This window comes from Vicugna pacos, chromosome 13, assembly GCF_048564905.1.
Source record: "Vicugna pacos chromosome 13, VicPac4, whole genome shotgun sequence".
Taxonomy (NCBI): Eukaryota; Metazoa; Chordata; class Mammalia; order Artiodactyla; family Camelidae; genus Vicugna; species Vicugna pacos.
In genome coordinates, this window is record NC_132999.1 from 30,421,576 (window position 1) to 30,438,115 (window position 16,540).

Consider the following 16,540-nt stretch of genomic DNA (forward strand, 5'->3'; position numbering starts at 1 on the left):
CCTTGAAGCTAATGTAGAATAAAGCTTCTGAACCCCTCACTCACCTGGCCCCTCCCAAGGCTCTGGGAGGACCCTGGCAATTTTGTATCAGTAAATGTGTATTCTTTACTAAGAAGCCTTTCAATCGTAAGGTTTTGGATCACCATCTTGTTAAATGAATGAATAATATGTGACAAGGGAAGAAGGTGTGTTCCAGGCAGAGGGAACAGCATATGCAAATACCTAGAGACCTGCAAGTGTATGGCATGTGATAACAACCCCCCTCCCCCCCAGCCTCATCACCCAGGCTCCTCTTTATACACATTGCTGCTCTTCTTTGCAGCTTCACAAACTCCAGCTGTCATCAGTGTGCCTTTGTCCACCTCCATGCGTTTTCATCCATGTACCCATGGGAGAGGTGTATCTGTTACACCTCTCCCATGACTTCATTGTGTATAAATAATATAAACTTCAAGGCTCAACTCAGTGCCCACCTTCTCCAGGAAGCCCCCAGACTCCTCCAGCCTATGTGGCACTCTCCCTTACCTGAACTCCTGTAGATGATGGTGGATGTTATCACAGCCTGATCCTTGTAGTTAATTATGTTCTCTGTGTCTATGTCAGAATCCCAGAGGTGGGATGACCCTTGCAAGTGAGCATCTGGCCTCTGCTCACATATGGACAGAGTAAGAACTCATCACTTTTCCAGGCATCTGTTTAGATTTAGACAGTAATTCCCTAAACCTCTCCCTTTTGCCACCAGGCACAATCTGCCTGGTTCTCCCAGGACCTAGTTCAAGCCCTCTTTACATCATGGCTGCTTCCACAGGCTCCTCCTGTTTCCTCGTCTGACATGCTGGAGCTCAGCGCTGATCCAGGGGCGCTGGAGTCCCTCCTCCTTCTATCCCCTGCCTTTGTTAAGGGACAGCTCTAATGGCAGCCACGTGCTCTGATGAGTCATGGTTAAGAGCATCTGGGGCCTGGAGGTGGTAGCTGGTTAACTCCTCATGGGCCACTGGCTCTTTCTGCCAGCAGACCAGGTCGGCTTCAACCCTGTTTCTAGACACATGCCTTAGGGGCTGGGCACACAGTAGGCCTCTGAGGAGTGTTATGGGTAACCCCACATAGGCCCTAGGGATTCAGAGCAGAGGGGATCAAGAGGGGTAAGAGTGTGCACTTTGGAGTCAGGAGGGTTGAGTTCCAATCACAACTTGCCTGCCATTTACTAGGTGAGTGGCCTTGAGCAAGTCACATGAACTCTGTGCCTCGGTTTTCCCATCTGTAAAATGGCAGTTATAGAGATTATTTGAGGAGGCAAGTGTGAACTGCTGGCTGGCAGTGAGTGCTGAACTCAGAACTATTTTCTGCCTTCTGGTCTCCTGCAAACACAGTCAAGCTGTGGGCAAGTGGGTGGGATTAAAATCCAAGCCTGACTCTGGAGGCCATGTCTGTCTCTGCTTGAATGCCCCCCACCAATGCAGTAGGACGATGAAGGCTTCGGGTGGGGGACGCTGCGGGGGGCGGGGGGACGCTGCCGTGGGGCGGGGGGGGGGGCGGGAGGTGGACCTCCTATCTAGGAGAACTTTCTGGGCTCAGATTGGTGGGGCTGCGTGAGGAAGGAGCGAGCTTCCGCTCCCCTCCCGCGGGCTGCGCGCAGCGGGGTCTCCGGCATGGGCCGCACAGACCTTGGGCGCCGGGGGCTCTTACCTGTCGGGGCGGGGGCGCCTTCCGCCAGCCGGCCGACCCCAGGCAGACCCCACCGCTCGCTGCTGGGCCAGCGTCTGCGGTCGGCCTGGCCCCACTGCGCGGGTGGGCAGACCGAGGCCCGGCGCGGCCCGGCCCCGCCGCCTTCCCCGCCCCTGGCGCGCCCCTCCCCGGCCGCCGCGTCCGCGGCTCGGCCGCACAGCACCCGCTCGGGATTCCGGCGGCAGCACCTGGGCCGCGGCTGGCGTCCGGCGGGGGCACACCGCCCGCCCGCCCGCCTCGGCGATGACCACGGCCGGCGCCCCGGGCTCCCCACCCGCGGGGTAAGTGCGCGCTGGGGCGGCCCCCGGGGGTGCGGGTCGGGCTGGGCCGGGGGCGAGGGGCGGGGGGCGGGGCCGGGCCGGGCCAGGCCTCCCTCGCGGCCCGCACTGCGGCTTGCCGCCCCTGCCGGCCGGCACCGCGCCCCCCGCCCCGCCTCCGGGTGCCGCCGCTGCCGCGGAGAGGGGAAGGGGCTGTGCGGGCGCAGTGGAGGTGCTGGGGACCCTGGGTCAGCCTCTCTTCTCTGGGTCTCAACTTTCTCTTGAAGCTGTGGCCACAGCCACGTCAGAGCCGCCTTTCTCCTTCGTGGCATTTACACCTGTAGGTGGCTCTTACAATCACCGTTACAGGTGAGGAAACTGAGGCATAGCTCTTAAGTGACTTGCCTTAGGTCTTCCAGGAGGTGAGAGGTGGGCCTATGATTTGAACCCAGCTTTGTCTGATGCCAGACACTACATCATCTTCAGGGTTATTTGGAGGAGTTTAAAGGCTAAGGTAGGAACCGCCCAGGCCCACTGGGCACAGCAGGAGCCAGGGTAGTAAAGGTGGGTGTTGCCACTTTCAGCATGGCACTCCTGCCCAACCCCACCCCACTGAGGAACCCTGCAGGACTCCTCCACTGCCCCTGTAGCAGTGACAGCTGATAACTTCTGGGAGATCTGGAGCAACACTTGCCATTCCTGGGCCTCAGAGGGTAGGGGCTGGGAGCCCCGCTGTTGGGAGAAGGGACTGCCGGGAGGTTGCTGGGTGGAAATCCTGCCCAGGTGAGCTGGGAGGGGTACCCGTTCTGCCCGGAGCCTCACCACCAGGGACAATATTTGCCAAGGGCCACAGAGCTAACACAAGAACAGGGAAGTGACAAGGCTGGTGCCGGCTGTCAGCTGGAGGCCTCCACAGGGCCTGTGTGTGTCCCAGGCTAAGGGCTTAGAAGTTGGATGGCTGGGGGACACCCTGGCTTGGGGGAGGGTTGCTTGGTGAGTCTTATCTTGACCATTTTTGTTGTATGACTTTGGCCAAGTCTTGTATTTTCCCTAGACTTCTGGTCCCTCTTTGCAAAATACAGAGAGGCTGGGCTGGCTGTTCCCTTCCTTCTCTGGATTGGCCTTTGTAAATCTGGAAGCTGGTTAAGTCCCTTCTGTCCAGCCTTGAGCACTACTCCACTGGGCCGAGAAAAATGGTTTTCAGGAGAGAAGACAGGCACGGAGCAGGGCACCTATGAAAGAATCCTGAACTTGTAGGCTAGAAGCTGCATTCATCCCTCTTCTTTATATACTCACATCCCTGTCTGAGTCCCTTCTACAACCCCGGGGCTTCTCTGGCCTCTCTTTCGGACTCTGGGGCAGTGAGCTTGCCCATTTAGCACTGGTGAGTCTTCCTTGTACTAAACCATACCTGTCACTTGTGTGCCCTCCAGGTCAATCTGCCCCTGACCCTGGTCAGTGCTTTTGTAGCGAGCAGAGCAGGGGCATGGCAGCTCCATGCTCATTCCGTCACTCAGCAAGCACTCCCAAGGCCTGCTCTGGGCCCAGCTTCCTGTATGAGGGTCAGTGGAAAACAAACCAAGATTTAAAGTTCCATCACTTAGAAAATTCTGAAATATTTTCAGTCTTCAGAAAATATAGCAAATAATAAGATGAACTCCATCCCTTTGTCACCAAGGTTTTTCAGATATTAACATTATGCCCCCTTTATTTCATATTCTGTTAAAGAAATAAACCATGGCAGATACCATTGAAGCCCCTGTGGACTTCTGTCTCTCCCAACTCCATTCCCTCTACAGAGGTAATCGCCATCTGGAATTTTGTTTTTATCAATTCTCTGTATTCTTTTGCTGACTGTGTATAAGCCTAAAAAAAATGTTGTTCTTTAAAATTTTTCTGTAAATGGGGTCATACAGTATGAATCAGTCTGCAGCTTGCTTTTTCTCACTCAGCTTCAGGGTTCTGAGATTTAGCCCTCTTGATCCTTGAAGCCCTGGTCCCCACTCTCCCTGATGTATGATATGCCACCCGAGGTAGAGACCATCCTTTGTGTATTTATCCAGCCTTCTTGATGGACATTGTGGTGGTTCCCAGTGTCTTGCTATTCAAACAGTGAGTGTTCTTGAATGATTTTCCTTTGCACATGTGTGAATGCTCTTCCAGATTGCCAGGTTCCTAGGAGTGGAATCACTGGGTCACAGGGTTTGCACACTCAATCTTGTAGAGTTACTTGATTTCGTTAGAAAAGTTGTGCTGCTTGGTAAAAGAAATGATGGAAATACATAATCTTAGGGGAAAAAATTGCTAACATTACCTGAATACTTCTTATTGTGCTTTACACTCTCTCAATCATTCTTCCCAGCAACTCTGGGAGATACGTACTGCCATTACCATTGGTGTGGAAACTGAGGCTCATAGAGGTTAAAGAACCTTCCAGAGTTTCTCCAGCAAGTGATTGCTGAGTTGCAACTTGAGTCCAGGGTTGTCTGTTTTCAAAACTCCCAAAGGCCATGCTGCCTAGGCCACACCATATCACTCCCTCAGCTAAGGAGGACTCTAGAAGCAGAGTCACAATCATATCTGCAATTTAGAAAGTTCACTGTGAAATTAACAGGTCCCCATGGACAAGTTGCCTGACCCCTGAGCCAGTGTTCTCCTGAGTGCTGGAGCAGGGAGTAAAAGCCATCTCAGACGCTGGCCTACTCTCTGAGTGACTGTCTTCCCCTGCCTCCACTGCCCCACCCCTTGTCACCCTGCCTGGGATCAAAGTAGGAGGGTTTTCTATCTCCAGCAGGGACTGAGGGTCCCCCAGATCCACCCAGCTCTGCCCCCTAGGCACTAAGGTAGCAGCTTCCAGGCAGTGGGAAGGTGGGAGGAAAGGGGAGAGTGGGGAGCCTCCAGGCCTGACACTCCCTCCCACCCTTCAGTTCTCTTCTCACCTTGGCTTCAAGCTCCCTCCTCCACTGTGCAAAAGCTCCTGGTATTAGTCACCAGCCATGCTCCTGGCTCCACACACCTCAACATCCCCCACTTGCCAGCGGTCACCATCACCACTCAGGAGCCCAGGAATTTATTGGCCTGGACCCTGTCAGGTGGGTTGGAGCAGAAAGGCCTTAAAGACTTGGGGACAGCCTGTGGAGAAGTGGGAACCTCAGTCACAGCGAGGGGAGGGGAAAGGTTGCTTTTGCAGGAAGTATTTCTGTCTTCTCCCAGGTTCCTGGGAGGAGGAAACCAGGTTCCTGTCTTCACTGTCTTTACTTCCTTATCTGTCAAATGCAGATAAGAGCATGTCCCTCTGGGGCTGGTGGGAGGATTGAGGGAAATAATGCAGTTATCATTTAGATAACCTGAAGTGATATTCTTACTGTGGTGATGGGTATTTGTTAGTGCTATTATTAAGTTAGATGGGGTGAATGTCCTCAGCCTGCCTGAGCTTGCCAGCTAGCTGGGACGCCCCCACCTCACCCCTCCATTTACAGGCCTTCCAGAGCCCCTGTCTTCCCCGCCTGCTGCATGACAGCTTGGGCACCCTCCCCACTGTAGTGCTGTGCCTCCAGCTCTTTGCTCACACTCTTCCCCTTCTGGGACTTCTTTCTCCACCTTGTCCTCAATTCAGGGCCATCTTTTCCAGAAAGCTTCCTTGATTGCCCCACCCTCACTTCTGGGCCTCTTCAGCCCCCAGTGATTCCCATGATCTCAACCCCGATGTCTCTGACTTTCTCTGCCTCCGCCTACATCTGTCACTTCTGTAACCCATGAGCTCCTCAAGGGCAGGCCTAGGTTTGGAGCCAGATTAGTGGGTATTTAGGGGAGGGAAGGAGAAAGGAATTCAGCCCTAGGGCTGCCCTGAAACAGCTCCTAGTCTGGAGAGAGGTCACTGCAGACCCCCCTCATTACAGTTAAGGGGAAGAGGGGCTGGGGCTGCCAGGGGAGGGAATGTGGACCTAGGAGGTAGAACCTCTTTCTTGATGAGGGGTGGACATGGGTGTGGGGTGTGTGCAGAAATAGGAGGTAGGGTCTTGATTCTGGAATTGTTTAGAGATGGACAGAAGCCAGGACAATGGACTTGAAGCCCTGGGATGGAGTTGGTGGGCAGAAACTTGGATTAGAACCCGTACTTGGGCATGTGGCCTTGGCCAACTCACCTCTCTTCTGTGCCTGTCTCCTCATCTGCAGTGGAGATAATAACCTCACTTCACAAGGCTTTGTGGGGGCTCAGGGGGAGAATACCCGTTAAGTGCCCAGGGCTGTAGGTGCTCACTGCCTCTTCATTGATTCATCCAACAGAGACAATGAGTTGAACACCACTCACTAGGCTAAGCCCTGGGCCTAAAGTAAGACCCTGTTCCCGTCTCATGAAGAAGGGAGCAAGGACTGCTTCCAGTGGGGCCTTTTTGGCCCTGGGAAGGAACATGGTGTTTATCCTAAGAGTAATGGGAAAGCAGTGAAAGATTTCAAGTCCAGAGTGGCATGGTCAGACATGGGTTTTGAAAAGATAGCTTAGGCTATTATGAGAGGGATGGAGTAAAGGGAATAATGCTTCCAACATTCTCCCTCAAAAAAAACTACCTAGAGGCTGATGGTTTACAACGTACATCCTTTGAATTACATTCCTGAGCTCCCACAGAAGTAACAAATCCTCTCAAGCCAAGAACTAAGAGGGAGCTTCAATCAGGCTGGTAAATGAGATGAAGCCACAGCAACTTGAGCGTATTTACAGATTGCAGAAACCTAAGCCTTGAGTTTTAATGGCATGTAAGGGATTGGAAATAAGGTCCGGGAACTACCCAGCAACAGTATGAGGAGCTGGAATTTGCCTCCTTGCCACCCCCACATGCATCTTGCATCTTCAAAGGGCATCCTCAGAAAATAGGGGCATTGACCAGAAAACAGTACCCATCTACCTGCAAAGGGAGATGACAGTTCTGGTGGGAACAGAAGCTCCCTAGAAAATTATGCATGTTGATCTGCCTTCACACAAATTTTGGGTTTGAATATACACTACCTTTGTGGTCCTGGGAATACTGAACTAAAAGAGCATTGTAAGTGGTCTTAGGGTGGTAGTACCCCAGGTAACCTGGCTGAAGTAAGTGAAAATCTCTGGAGGAATGGGTTCTTCAAGATCCCTTTGGGATCAGTCAAATAGGAGCTTATGGTAAAATTATAAAACACACAAGGAAACAAGACACTGGGAGCAATAGACACCAAAAGCAAGAAATAGCAGAATCAGAGCCTAAGAACCTAGAATGATGAGATATAGATTATAACTGATTATGTTTAAAATGTGTAAAGAAATCAAACATGGACTTGCGACAATACATAGGGAACAAAATACTGTCCAAAATGACCAAGCAGATTTGAAAAATAAGGAAGTGGAATTTCTGGAGATGAAAAATAAAATCATTGAAATTTAAAAACTCAGTAGACAGGATACATAGCAGATGAGACACACCTAAAGAGAAGTACTGAAATGAAAGATCTAAATAAATCACTCAGAATCTAACAGAGAGTGTGAAAGAGATGGCAAAGAAGAGAGTTAACAGACATGACATATGGAATAAAATGGGATAAGAGAGAAGAGTTAGGAGTGGGCAGGAGTGGAAGGAGTCTTCCATCAAACCTGGGTAAAGATGAGAGTGGCCAGGACTGAAAGGCACTGGGTGTAGAAGAGAGTGGATTAAGAGATCTTCAGGAGGTGGAGTTGATGGGGCTTACTGATGGAGTAGATGACCAGGGGGAGGATGTGTCAAAGATGACTATTTCTGGCTTGAGAAACTTGGTAGAGGGTGTTATTTATTGAGATGGCAAAGACTGGAAAGAACAGATTTGGGAGAACAAACAAGAATTCAGTTTTGAATACTTTTGAATACATGTTTCATTTTGCTTGGGAAGTTCTGCTGATGCATGACAGGGGAGGAGACATTAGAGCTAGGCCTTAAGATATCTGTAGAGTTTACCTGGTGGAGAAGAAACTTTAAATTAACTTTTGAGGAAAAGGATCTCCTTTCAGCAAGATTATCGAGAAGCTTTTTGGAACCTTCTCTACTCAAGAAACCCCTTATGAAGAGATATTTACAAGACCATCAGATAGGACTTTTGGGATCATCTCTCATCTTTCAGAAGGGAAGCCAAGGCTCAGAAAGGTCAGAGATTTGCTCTCCTGGTCTTAGACTCTTCATCCATTCATTCACCAACTTAACCAATAATTATCAGAAGCCCATTTTGTACCAGATACTTGATGCTGGTGAAACAACAGTGAACAAAACAAATATTCCTGCCCTCAGGAAGCTTATACTTTAGTGGAAGGAGACAGATAATAAACACAAAAATAAGTTTAAAAAAAGTCAGAGGATGATAAGAGCTGCAGAAGTGTAAGGACTGGAAGTAGGTTGGGTCTGCTGGAGGTGCCACTGGGAAGGTGACCCTTGAGCATAAAAGCCCTGGGCAGCTCTTACAGGCTGGCTGCCTGCTGTGGCCCATTGTGACAGTGCCGGTGGGGTTCTAGAGTGCAGGCCTGGGGAGGCCAGGAGAAGGCCTGGAGCAGCAGGAGGAAGAAAAGACTGAAGTGGGATTTAGTGGGTGGGCTGTGCCCTGCACTGGGGGCAGAAAAGCCCAATGGGTCAGAAGGGCCACAAAGACTCCTTTTACCCTTATGGGAGGTAAGATAATAAATTTACTCGAGGCTTCCTTGCGCCACCACCCCACCTACTCCATCCTCAGCCCCTCACAGATCCTTTCCACCAGCTCTGATGTCAACCCCCTTCTGCTCCCCCTCCCACCTTTAGGAACACTTAGAGGTAGGTCCAAATTTTCCTTGTGTCTTAGTACACAGTGAACAGCCTGGAGGAGCTCATGACAGGCATTCAAGGACCACCAGGGAGGTCAAGTGGGCCTTGGGAGGCTCTGTTCCAGCCAGGACCGGGTTGAGGGCTGCTGGGTCACGCCATGTCTCTTCCATCAGGACTCCTGTGAGCAGCCTCCATGAGGCCCTGGACCAGTGCATGACCGCCCTGGACCTCTTCCTCACCAACCAGTTCTCAGAAGCACTCAACTACCTCAAGCCCAGGTGAGGTTTCAGCCCAGGTTGGGGGTGGAGGGTGCGTGTGTTCACACACACATGTGAGTGTAGGGATGGGGTGTCAGGTGGAGAATCAGAGGTCTTATGTGAGAGGAACCCCTTGTAACTGAATGCCTTTGGCCTTCTGGGTCACCATGACCCCTGAGATTCCCGTAAAAATGGCTCAGGCTCCCCATTCTGCAGCCGTGAACAGCTGGGCCTTCCCCAGGGTCACTATGACTTCCTTCTCCTTAGGTTCTTGTGGTCTTCTCCACTTTGATTTATTATCCCCACTGAATCAAGCTCTAAAATAGCCCCTTTTTGTTATTTTCCTCTGAAGTGCAAAAACTTGCCTTGCCTTTACTCAAGCCTTTTAGGGCAATGATGACAGTAGTTTAGTCATTTCTTCTAGTGTTGACTGCCCTATTTCTAAATAATACACTTAGACTGCTCTTTTTCACTTACAACTTTTTCTAATTTTTAAAAAAATGAAATTAAGTTGAGATATAATTCACATACCATAAAATACACTCTTGTTTACTTTTTGCTTTTAAATATCACCTAATGGTTGACAAGAATTTAGCTTTCTTAGATCCCTGCCCCTCCTCCCTCCCTTCATCCTCCTCCTGCCATTGTATCACAGTATTTGGCTAAATCAGTCATCAGTGTTTTCATGATTGTAATTACATAATTATGCTCATCCTAGAGACAAGTCTTACATTGTAAGATTACATTTCCTTTCTGGAATTAATAATTGACTTGTTTTTTTATTTGCTTAATTTGCTATACGTTTATCCTGAACTCTTTGTAACCACTCCATCAGGTCATGAGGTTTTCCTTAAATGCTCAGACATAGCAGATAAGCCCTCAGTCCCTCCTTTTCCTGGAAACCTGTGCCCTGGAGGACAGACCTGTCTACTGGCCACCTTCCAGCTGCCTCCTGGAACCCCCTTTGCTTCTCTCCTATCTGATTGGCCTGGCTTTTTCTCTCTTGTATCCTCCCTCATTTTCCCAGAGCGTATCCTCTAGAAACTCTTTCCTGAGGAAGAGTTGCACAGATAGAATCTTTCCCCCTCAGAAAGGTGAAGGCATTGCTTTCTGCCCTGTTTACTGGCTTCACCTGTAGCCTGAGAGTCCTCATTCTTTTTACTGGGCACGTGATCTTTTTTCCTTCTCCAGAAATGTTTAGGATCTTCTCTTTCATTCCTGCAAATCGAAATTTCACAATGATGTGCCAGAATGTAGGTCTTTTCACTTGTGTTTTTGTTTTTTGGAAACAGTTCTAGGAAATTCTCTTGTATGATCCCTCCATGTTCTGTTTCCTGGGCTTTCTTTAAGTCAGATATTGGACTTCCTGGATCAGCTCTCTTCTAAGCTACTTATCTACCCCCGCCTCAATTTCATATTTATTTATTTTTTTTTCTCTGATTTTTAGGAGACTTTCTCAACTTTAACATTAAATCCTTCCATCAATTTTTCTTTTTTGTGTGTAATCATATGATTAATTCCCCTAATACTCCTCAGTGTTCTCTGAATGTTCTTTTTTTGCCCCTAAAACATCTAAGTTCTTGGTTTATGAGTGCACTCTGTTCTTCATATCTATATTTAAAACATGAGTGTCCTTAGGATAGGGCCTGGCACGTAGCAAGCGTTCCACTGAATATTTATTGTTTTTATTAATATTATCACAGATTATTCTGTTTTTAACATATTTTATTCTTTTCCTAAATAGTCTCAGATTTCTTTAGGTTTCTTTTTTCTGTGTAATGGGGGGAGTCCTCTCCTCATGAGGGACTTTCCTGAAGTGCCTACTGGTCCCTGGCTGCCTGTCTGGTCATACTTAAGAGCAAATTCACTCAATGACTGACTGGAAAGTCCTAGCCAAGCAGCTTTGTAATTGGTGGGATCAGCTTTGGGATGATCTGGCAGAGAGCAGACCCCAGGTGTCAGCTTCTCCACTCCTCAACCTGGATGGAGAATCCCTGGCTGCCTGAATTCTGGGATTGGGATAGGGGTGAGGGACAGAGATCCAATCATGTCTGTGGTCCACTTGCCTAATCCCCTCTTTTCAGCTCTAGGTTGTCCTCTGCCACAACTGGTGCCCCCAGGCCCCCAGGGAAAGCAAGTGCTGATGCAGGGGACAGCTTTTCCCAAGTCTGCAAGTTTGGCCTGTTCAATTTCTCTAGACCCGACTGACCCACGGTTCTCCTGTCTGGGGTCAATGGCTTAGCTACTGTGGGTGTGGGGCTTCTGGGGCATCATAGCCATGAGTCTTACTACAGTTGCTTGGGCAGCATCCCCACACCTCAACTCCATCCACCCACTGAGGGGATCTGGGCTTGAGGTGGGGCAGGGCAGAGTCAACAGCTAGAGTGTGGCCACCATCTGTGACAGGCCAAACCCCACCCTCTTTCCATCCTGCTCCATCACTGAACAACCAGGTCCCCTCCCAGTGCTCTTAGAAGGCTCCCTGGCCCCATTTCCCTCCTGGTCATTACCTGTCTGTCCCTAAGTGGCTTCTGTGTACAACTACCCACCCCTACCTCCTTGTGCTCCCCTCCCTCCCCCAGCCCCCACCTCACTGAGGGGCTGGCTCACCTTCCCTCACCTTAGGAAGATACTCTACTAGGGGTCCTACAGCCTAGGCCACCCCCCACCACCAGAGGCAATACCTGTCCTGAAGGAGGCACCACAGAGTGAACAGTCTTCCCGTGAGGCTAACTTACCTCACACGTGAGGCAGTGTAGTGTAGCTTTTCTTTATCTGAACCCCTGCCCCATTCCAGAAAAGGATCTTTCTTTTTGAGGTTAAGAGCTTTCCCTTCAAACGGTGGGTGTCATTAGCACACTCCCCACACCTTCTTGTGACAACCAAACAGTGTTTCTAGAAATTGCCAAATGTCAGAAGGACAGGGCTGGGGGTGGTGGTGCAGTAAAAATACCTCCCCATCTCTATTTAGAGCCATTGGTCTAGAGAAAATAATTCTTGCTAAAAAATGACCTCCCCTCCCCATTCGTCGCCCCTGAAGCTTCAAAAGATGCTGGGGCTCAGCTTCATTCAGTTTTCCTCATTGTACACACAGTCTCATTTCATTGTTGTCAGTACTTTGCCCTTGGGGAGGAACTGGGCTCACCAAGCTTCTCCCGCCCCCACCACCCAGCTTCTGCTCTCCCTTTGTCACTTGTTAGTTAATTTTACTTCATGCTGTCTGTCCCGGAGCACTGTCTCTGGAACATGATAGCTACTCCATTCATTTGATGAAAAATTGGTCATGGTTGATAGGTAGCAGATCTAGAATTCAAATCCAGGCCCCATCAGCTCCACAGCTCTGCCTTCTGGGCCATCTTGGATCTCAAGCAGGTGGAGGAGTTTACCTTGGACAGAAGGCCTCATGCCTGCCTCCTCTACCATGAGATCAGTTGTGTGTGTGGGGTTGGGAGGTGGGTACAGCAAGTTCAAGGTGTGTCCCTGCACTGTCCTGGGATTCCTCTCAGGAAGGAGGCAAAGCCTCCTGCTGCTGAGAATAAGGGGCCAGGTTGCTGTGGTTGAGGAGGGTGGTGACAGGGATTGGGGAGAAGTTTCTGAGTGGCATGACAGGCCTGGCTGAGATTGGTGGCCCCGCTTGGAGTGTGTCTGTCCGTCCCTGTGGCTGGAGGCTTCCTGCATTGCTCAGTGGCCGCACTGTGGAGAAAGTGGGCAGTTGCGTGGCTCCTGGGCCGGGGTTCCTAACCAGGGCAGCAGTGGGTTGGAAGGCTCAGCAGTGAGGGTTTTGATAACAGTGGCTGGTAGAGGAAGCTCAGGTGAGGGTGAGGAAGGGAGGACAAGCTGGAGGTGAGGAGATGAGGCAGTGGGAGTGGAGAGGGAGAGAGAGAGAAGGTGGGGAGTTTATGGTAGGGCAGTGGGTGGTATCACTTAGGACTCTGGAAGCAGAGCTCTTCTTGGGTTGATGATGAGGTCAAGGTGTGACCCCTAGGATGGGGTGGTTGGGCACCCATGGATGGTTCTGTGCCCTCGTGTGTCTGGCAGCAGTGTGCAGGGTGCTGGGGCCGCAGTACTGCGTGAGGCGTGGGCTGCTGTCAGAATCACTCAGGGAATCAGTGAAACAAGCCATAAGGGTGGTGCTTATACAGGGACCCCAACTCATGTGGGTAGGGGCTGGCTAGGAAGGCTTTGGGACCAGCCACATAATTTCCATTGTGCATTGCAACATGAAAATGTGGAATCCTTTGTTCAAAGATTTTTAAGGATTATAGGATTTCAAGATGGTGACAACAGAGCACTAAACCAAGCATGGGGCCTCTGGGGCATGGCCCTGTGTGACTGTACACAGATCACACACCTGTGAAGTCTTCCTGGAGGAAGTGACATTTATGCTGAGATAGGCTGGATAAGGAGGAGTCAGCCAGATGGAGAGCGCATTTCCAGGCAGAGGAACAGCCTGTGCAAAGGCCTGGCAGTGAATGAGGATCTAGTGTATTTGGGGAACAGAGACACTCAGCCTGGCTGGAGTGGGGAGAGCTGAGGCAGGTCCCAGGAAAGAAAGGATAGTGTGACATAAGGTGGACTGGGGATGTAAGTCCCCCAGAAGGTGCTTGGGCTGGAGAGGAGGGCAGCAAGGTGGGGCCTGGGGTTGGGGGACTTTCGTGAAAATGAAGGAAAGTGGCTTGGGGACAGGGGGGCTGCCTCTGCCTTCCAGCCTAGAGCAGCCTTACCCAGAGAGGTTTTTGGGAAGTAAGTCCTTAGGCTGGGCCTGGAGGGGATTCCCAGGAAAGAGCAGTGGGGATTGGGCAGAGTCTATAGGCCTGATTGTGGGGACAGGAATGCCTGACAGTAGCTGACAAGGGCTACTGGCAGAGGAGGGAAGGGCTGGAGGCCACTGGGCTCAGCTAACCTCCAGGTGGCTAAGGAGTGTCACCCAGCTCTTCTGATGGCTCTTCCAGTGCCCTTCCCATCTTGACAGCTGGTCTGGTGGGTGAGACCCCAGTGGGCAGCGTGTCCAGAGCTGGGTCTAGCTCAGAGGTGAGGGGATTGTTGCTCCCAGGAGTCTGGATGCCACATGTACAAACAAAAATTTTGTGGAGTGCAGACTAAGCTTGGGGTGCCTTAGGTCTTGGGGTTGTTATACCTCTGTACCCTGAATTCCAGTCCAGACCATATTTGGGGGGCTTCCAGGTAGTGGGCTGGGGAGGGGCTAGGATTTCCAGCTGCAGGTACATGTTGGGGACCTTGGGCCTCAGACTAGAAATTCCACTTTGCCTGCCAGCTGCCCAGGTGGGGCGTCCCTCCTACTGGGCTGGGAGGGTGGGGCTGAGTCCTGGGCCTGGGACCTTGTGGAGGGGGAGGGGAGGTGAGAGTTGGAGAGGCCTGAGGGGAGGGGATTCCCTGGCGGGGGGTCTGGGTCTGTGTGCTGCCAGGGAAACCCCTTCTCAGTGTTTCAACAACCTTTGACCCTGGCAGGACACAGAGGGATTCAGACTCACTTTTACTGAGTATTGGCATTGTGGTCCTGGCCTGGGACCTATTTAAGCCACCGAAAGTCCTGGGAGAGAAGGATCATTGTATCCATTTTATAGAGGAGAAACTTGAGGCTCAGAGAGGTTCGCAGCTGTAACTAGCCAGTCCAGGAACCCAGCCTGTGTCTGAGGGACCCTGAAGCCTGAGTTCTGTCCCCACTGTGGGCTGTGGGCTGCTTTTCCACAAGCCACTGCCCTCAGGTAAGTGGTTCTTAGCAAAGACCTGGGAGGTGTCCTGGCAGCTACAAGGTCCAGTTTCCTTCATAAACTTTTGACTCCCAAGGATAGTATCTCCTGAGAATCACCCAGAAGTAGAAAAGCAACTTCACTTAACGGAAGTATTTTATGAATAAGAAAAGCAGGAAACTGGGTAAAGTCATGTGATTTTACGAGAGAACAAGTCTATAAACCTTAGTCATCTCTCTCTCCCCTGAAGTTCCCAGCATAAGCCTGGCGCTGAGGAGTTTGGAAAATAATTAATGAGGAAGTGTAGGGAAGGGAGTGAAAGCCGCTGCAGCATCTGCTGTGTGCCAGGCGGGGTAATTCCCAGAGTGGGCCAGCAGTATGTCCCCATTTTGCCGAAGCATAAATCAAGGCCCAGACACATGACTCCCCCAGGTACAGAGAGGGACTGGCATTGTTCCCAACCCTCCTTGCCTGTTGCTCTCTGCACACGTTAGACTAAATGCCACTCCCACCCACCACACCCTTTATTTGAAAGTCTGGGTCTATGGAGGAGCAGGGAGGCAGGAGGGGGAGGCTTCCTGAGGCTGGCTCACTGGGCCATGTCACGGTGGTGCTGAGACAGAGATAAATCCCATATAAGCTCTGTCCTTGAGGTGCCCACAGTCTGGGAGAGAGCTGAGCCTCTGCTGATAGAAGTTCAGTGTGACCTGTGCCTCAGTTATAGACATGTGCTCCCTGAGGAGGGAGCCCTGGGTTCCCAGTGGCCTTTGAGGCACTTGGGGGCCTTGACAGATGAGTCAGGGGATGGGGAGGGCATTTCAAGCTGAGGGAACAGCATGGACAAAGACCTGGAGGCAGAAAAGTGTGGAATCTTTCTGAGGAGGGTGTGTGTGGTTGAGTGTGGGTATAGTATTGAGTGTGATCAGATGGTGGGGCAGGAGCAGTAGTGATAAGAGAATCGGGCTGGAGAGGAGGGCAGCGCCTGGGCACCGGCGTTATCTCATGGGATGTAGAAACCATGGGAGGGCTTAACAGAGAAGGACAGGATCACACGAGGGGGTGGGGAGAGGCAGGAGGTGGCAAGGCCAGTGAGGTCCAGGAAACAAGGGAGGGGAGGCCTGGGGTAGGGCTTGAGGATAGATCAGACCCCACAGACAGGACCTGGGCTCGGCCTGTGGGAGGCGGGGCAGAAGGCGAGAGGCAGGCCCTGGGCGCAGGGATTACGGCCTCAGGCCAGCACGCTCCTAAGCCCTTTCGGAGTCCTCACAGCAGCCTTGCTGCTGCCATTCCTCTGGAAAGGGTGAGAAACTGAGGCTCAAATTCGGAAAGTCACTTACAGCCACTTAGCAAGAAGAAGAGGAGCTGGGATCCGAGGCTGCCTGAGCAGCCATGGAAGGGTCAGTCCTGGGGCGAGTCCCGTCCCCTCTCTGGACCTGTGTTTACCCCATGCAGGATGGGGAGGGGGTGGTAGGTGATGATGACACAGGGTTGGCTACTTTGGAGTTCTAGGCGTTGACCTTCTCTTGTCCCTTCTTTCTGGTAGAACCAAGGAGAGCATGTACCACTCGCTGACGTATGCCACCATCCTGGAAATGCAGGCCATGATGACGTTTGACCCCCAGGACATCTTACTTGCTGGCAACATGATGAAGGAGGCGCAGTCACTGTGTCAGAGGTCGGGGCCATGGGGCGGGCAGGGAGCAGGGGATGTGAGGCTCATATTTCTGTTGCCTTGGCCTATCCCAGTGCCTAAAATGCCACTATTAGTGCTGCTCCTTTTGGTTAAAAAGATGTGACCCCAA

General features: G+C 51.3%; 1 protein-coding gene across 9 annotated transcripts in view; it reads left to right on the forward strand.

Moving 5' to 3' along the window:
- TTC39A (tetratricopeptide repeat domain 39A) overlaps window positions 1-16,540 on the forward strand; it is a 59,837-nt gene that overhangs the window by 9,908 nt on the left and 33,389 nt on the right. For 4 of the 9 annotated variants that reach the window (XR_012079119.1, XR_012079118.1, XM_072974466.1 and 1 more), the window contains exons 2-3: window positions 8,944-9,048; window positions 16,282-16,413. Coding sequence is in view for 7 of the 9 variants with exons in the window: in XM_072974466.1 (XP_072830567.1) it covers window positions 8,944-9,048; window positions 16,282-16,413 (237 nt within the window). In the remaining 2 variants the exon portion in view is untranslated. Of the gene's footprint in view, window positions 1-1,071; window positions 1,209-1,573; window positions 2,007-8,484; window positions 8,642-8,943; window positions 9,049-16,281; window positions 16,414-16,540 lie in introns of those variants that run through there. The other 5 variants (XM_072974471.1, XM_072974468.1, XM_072974470.1 and 2 more) reach the window with 5 other exon arrangements.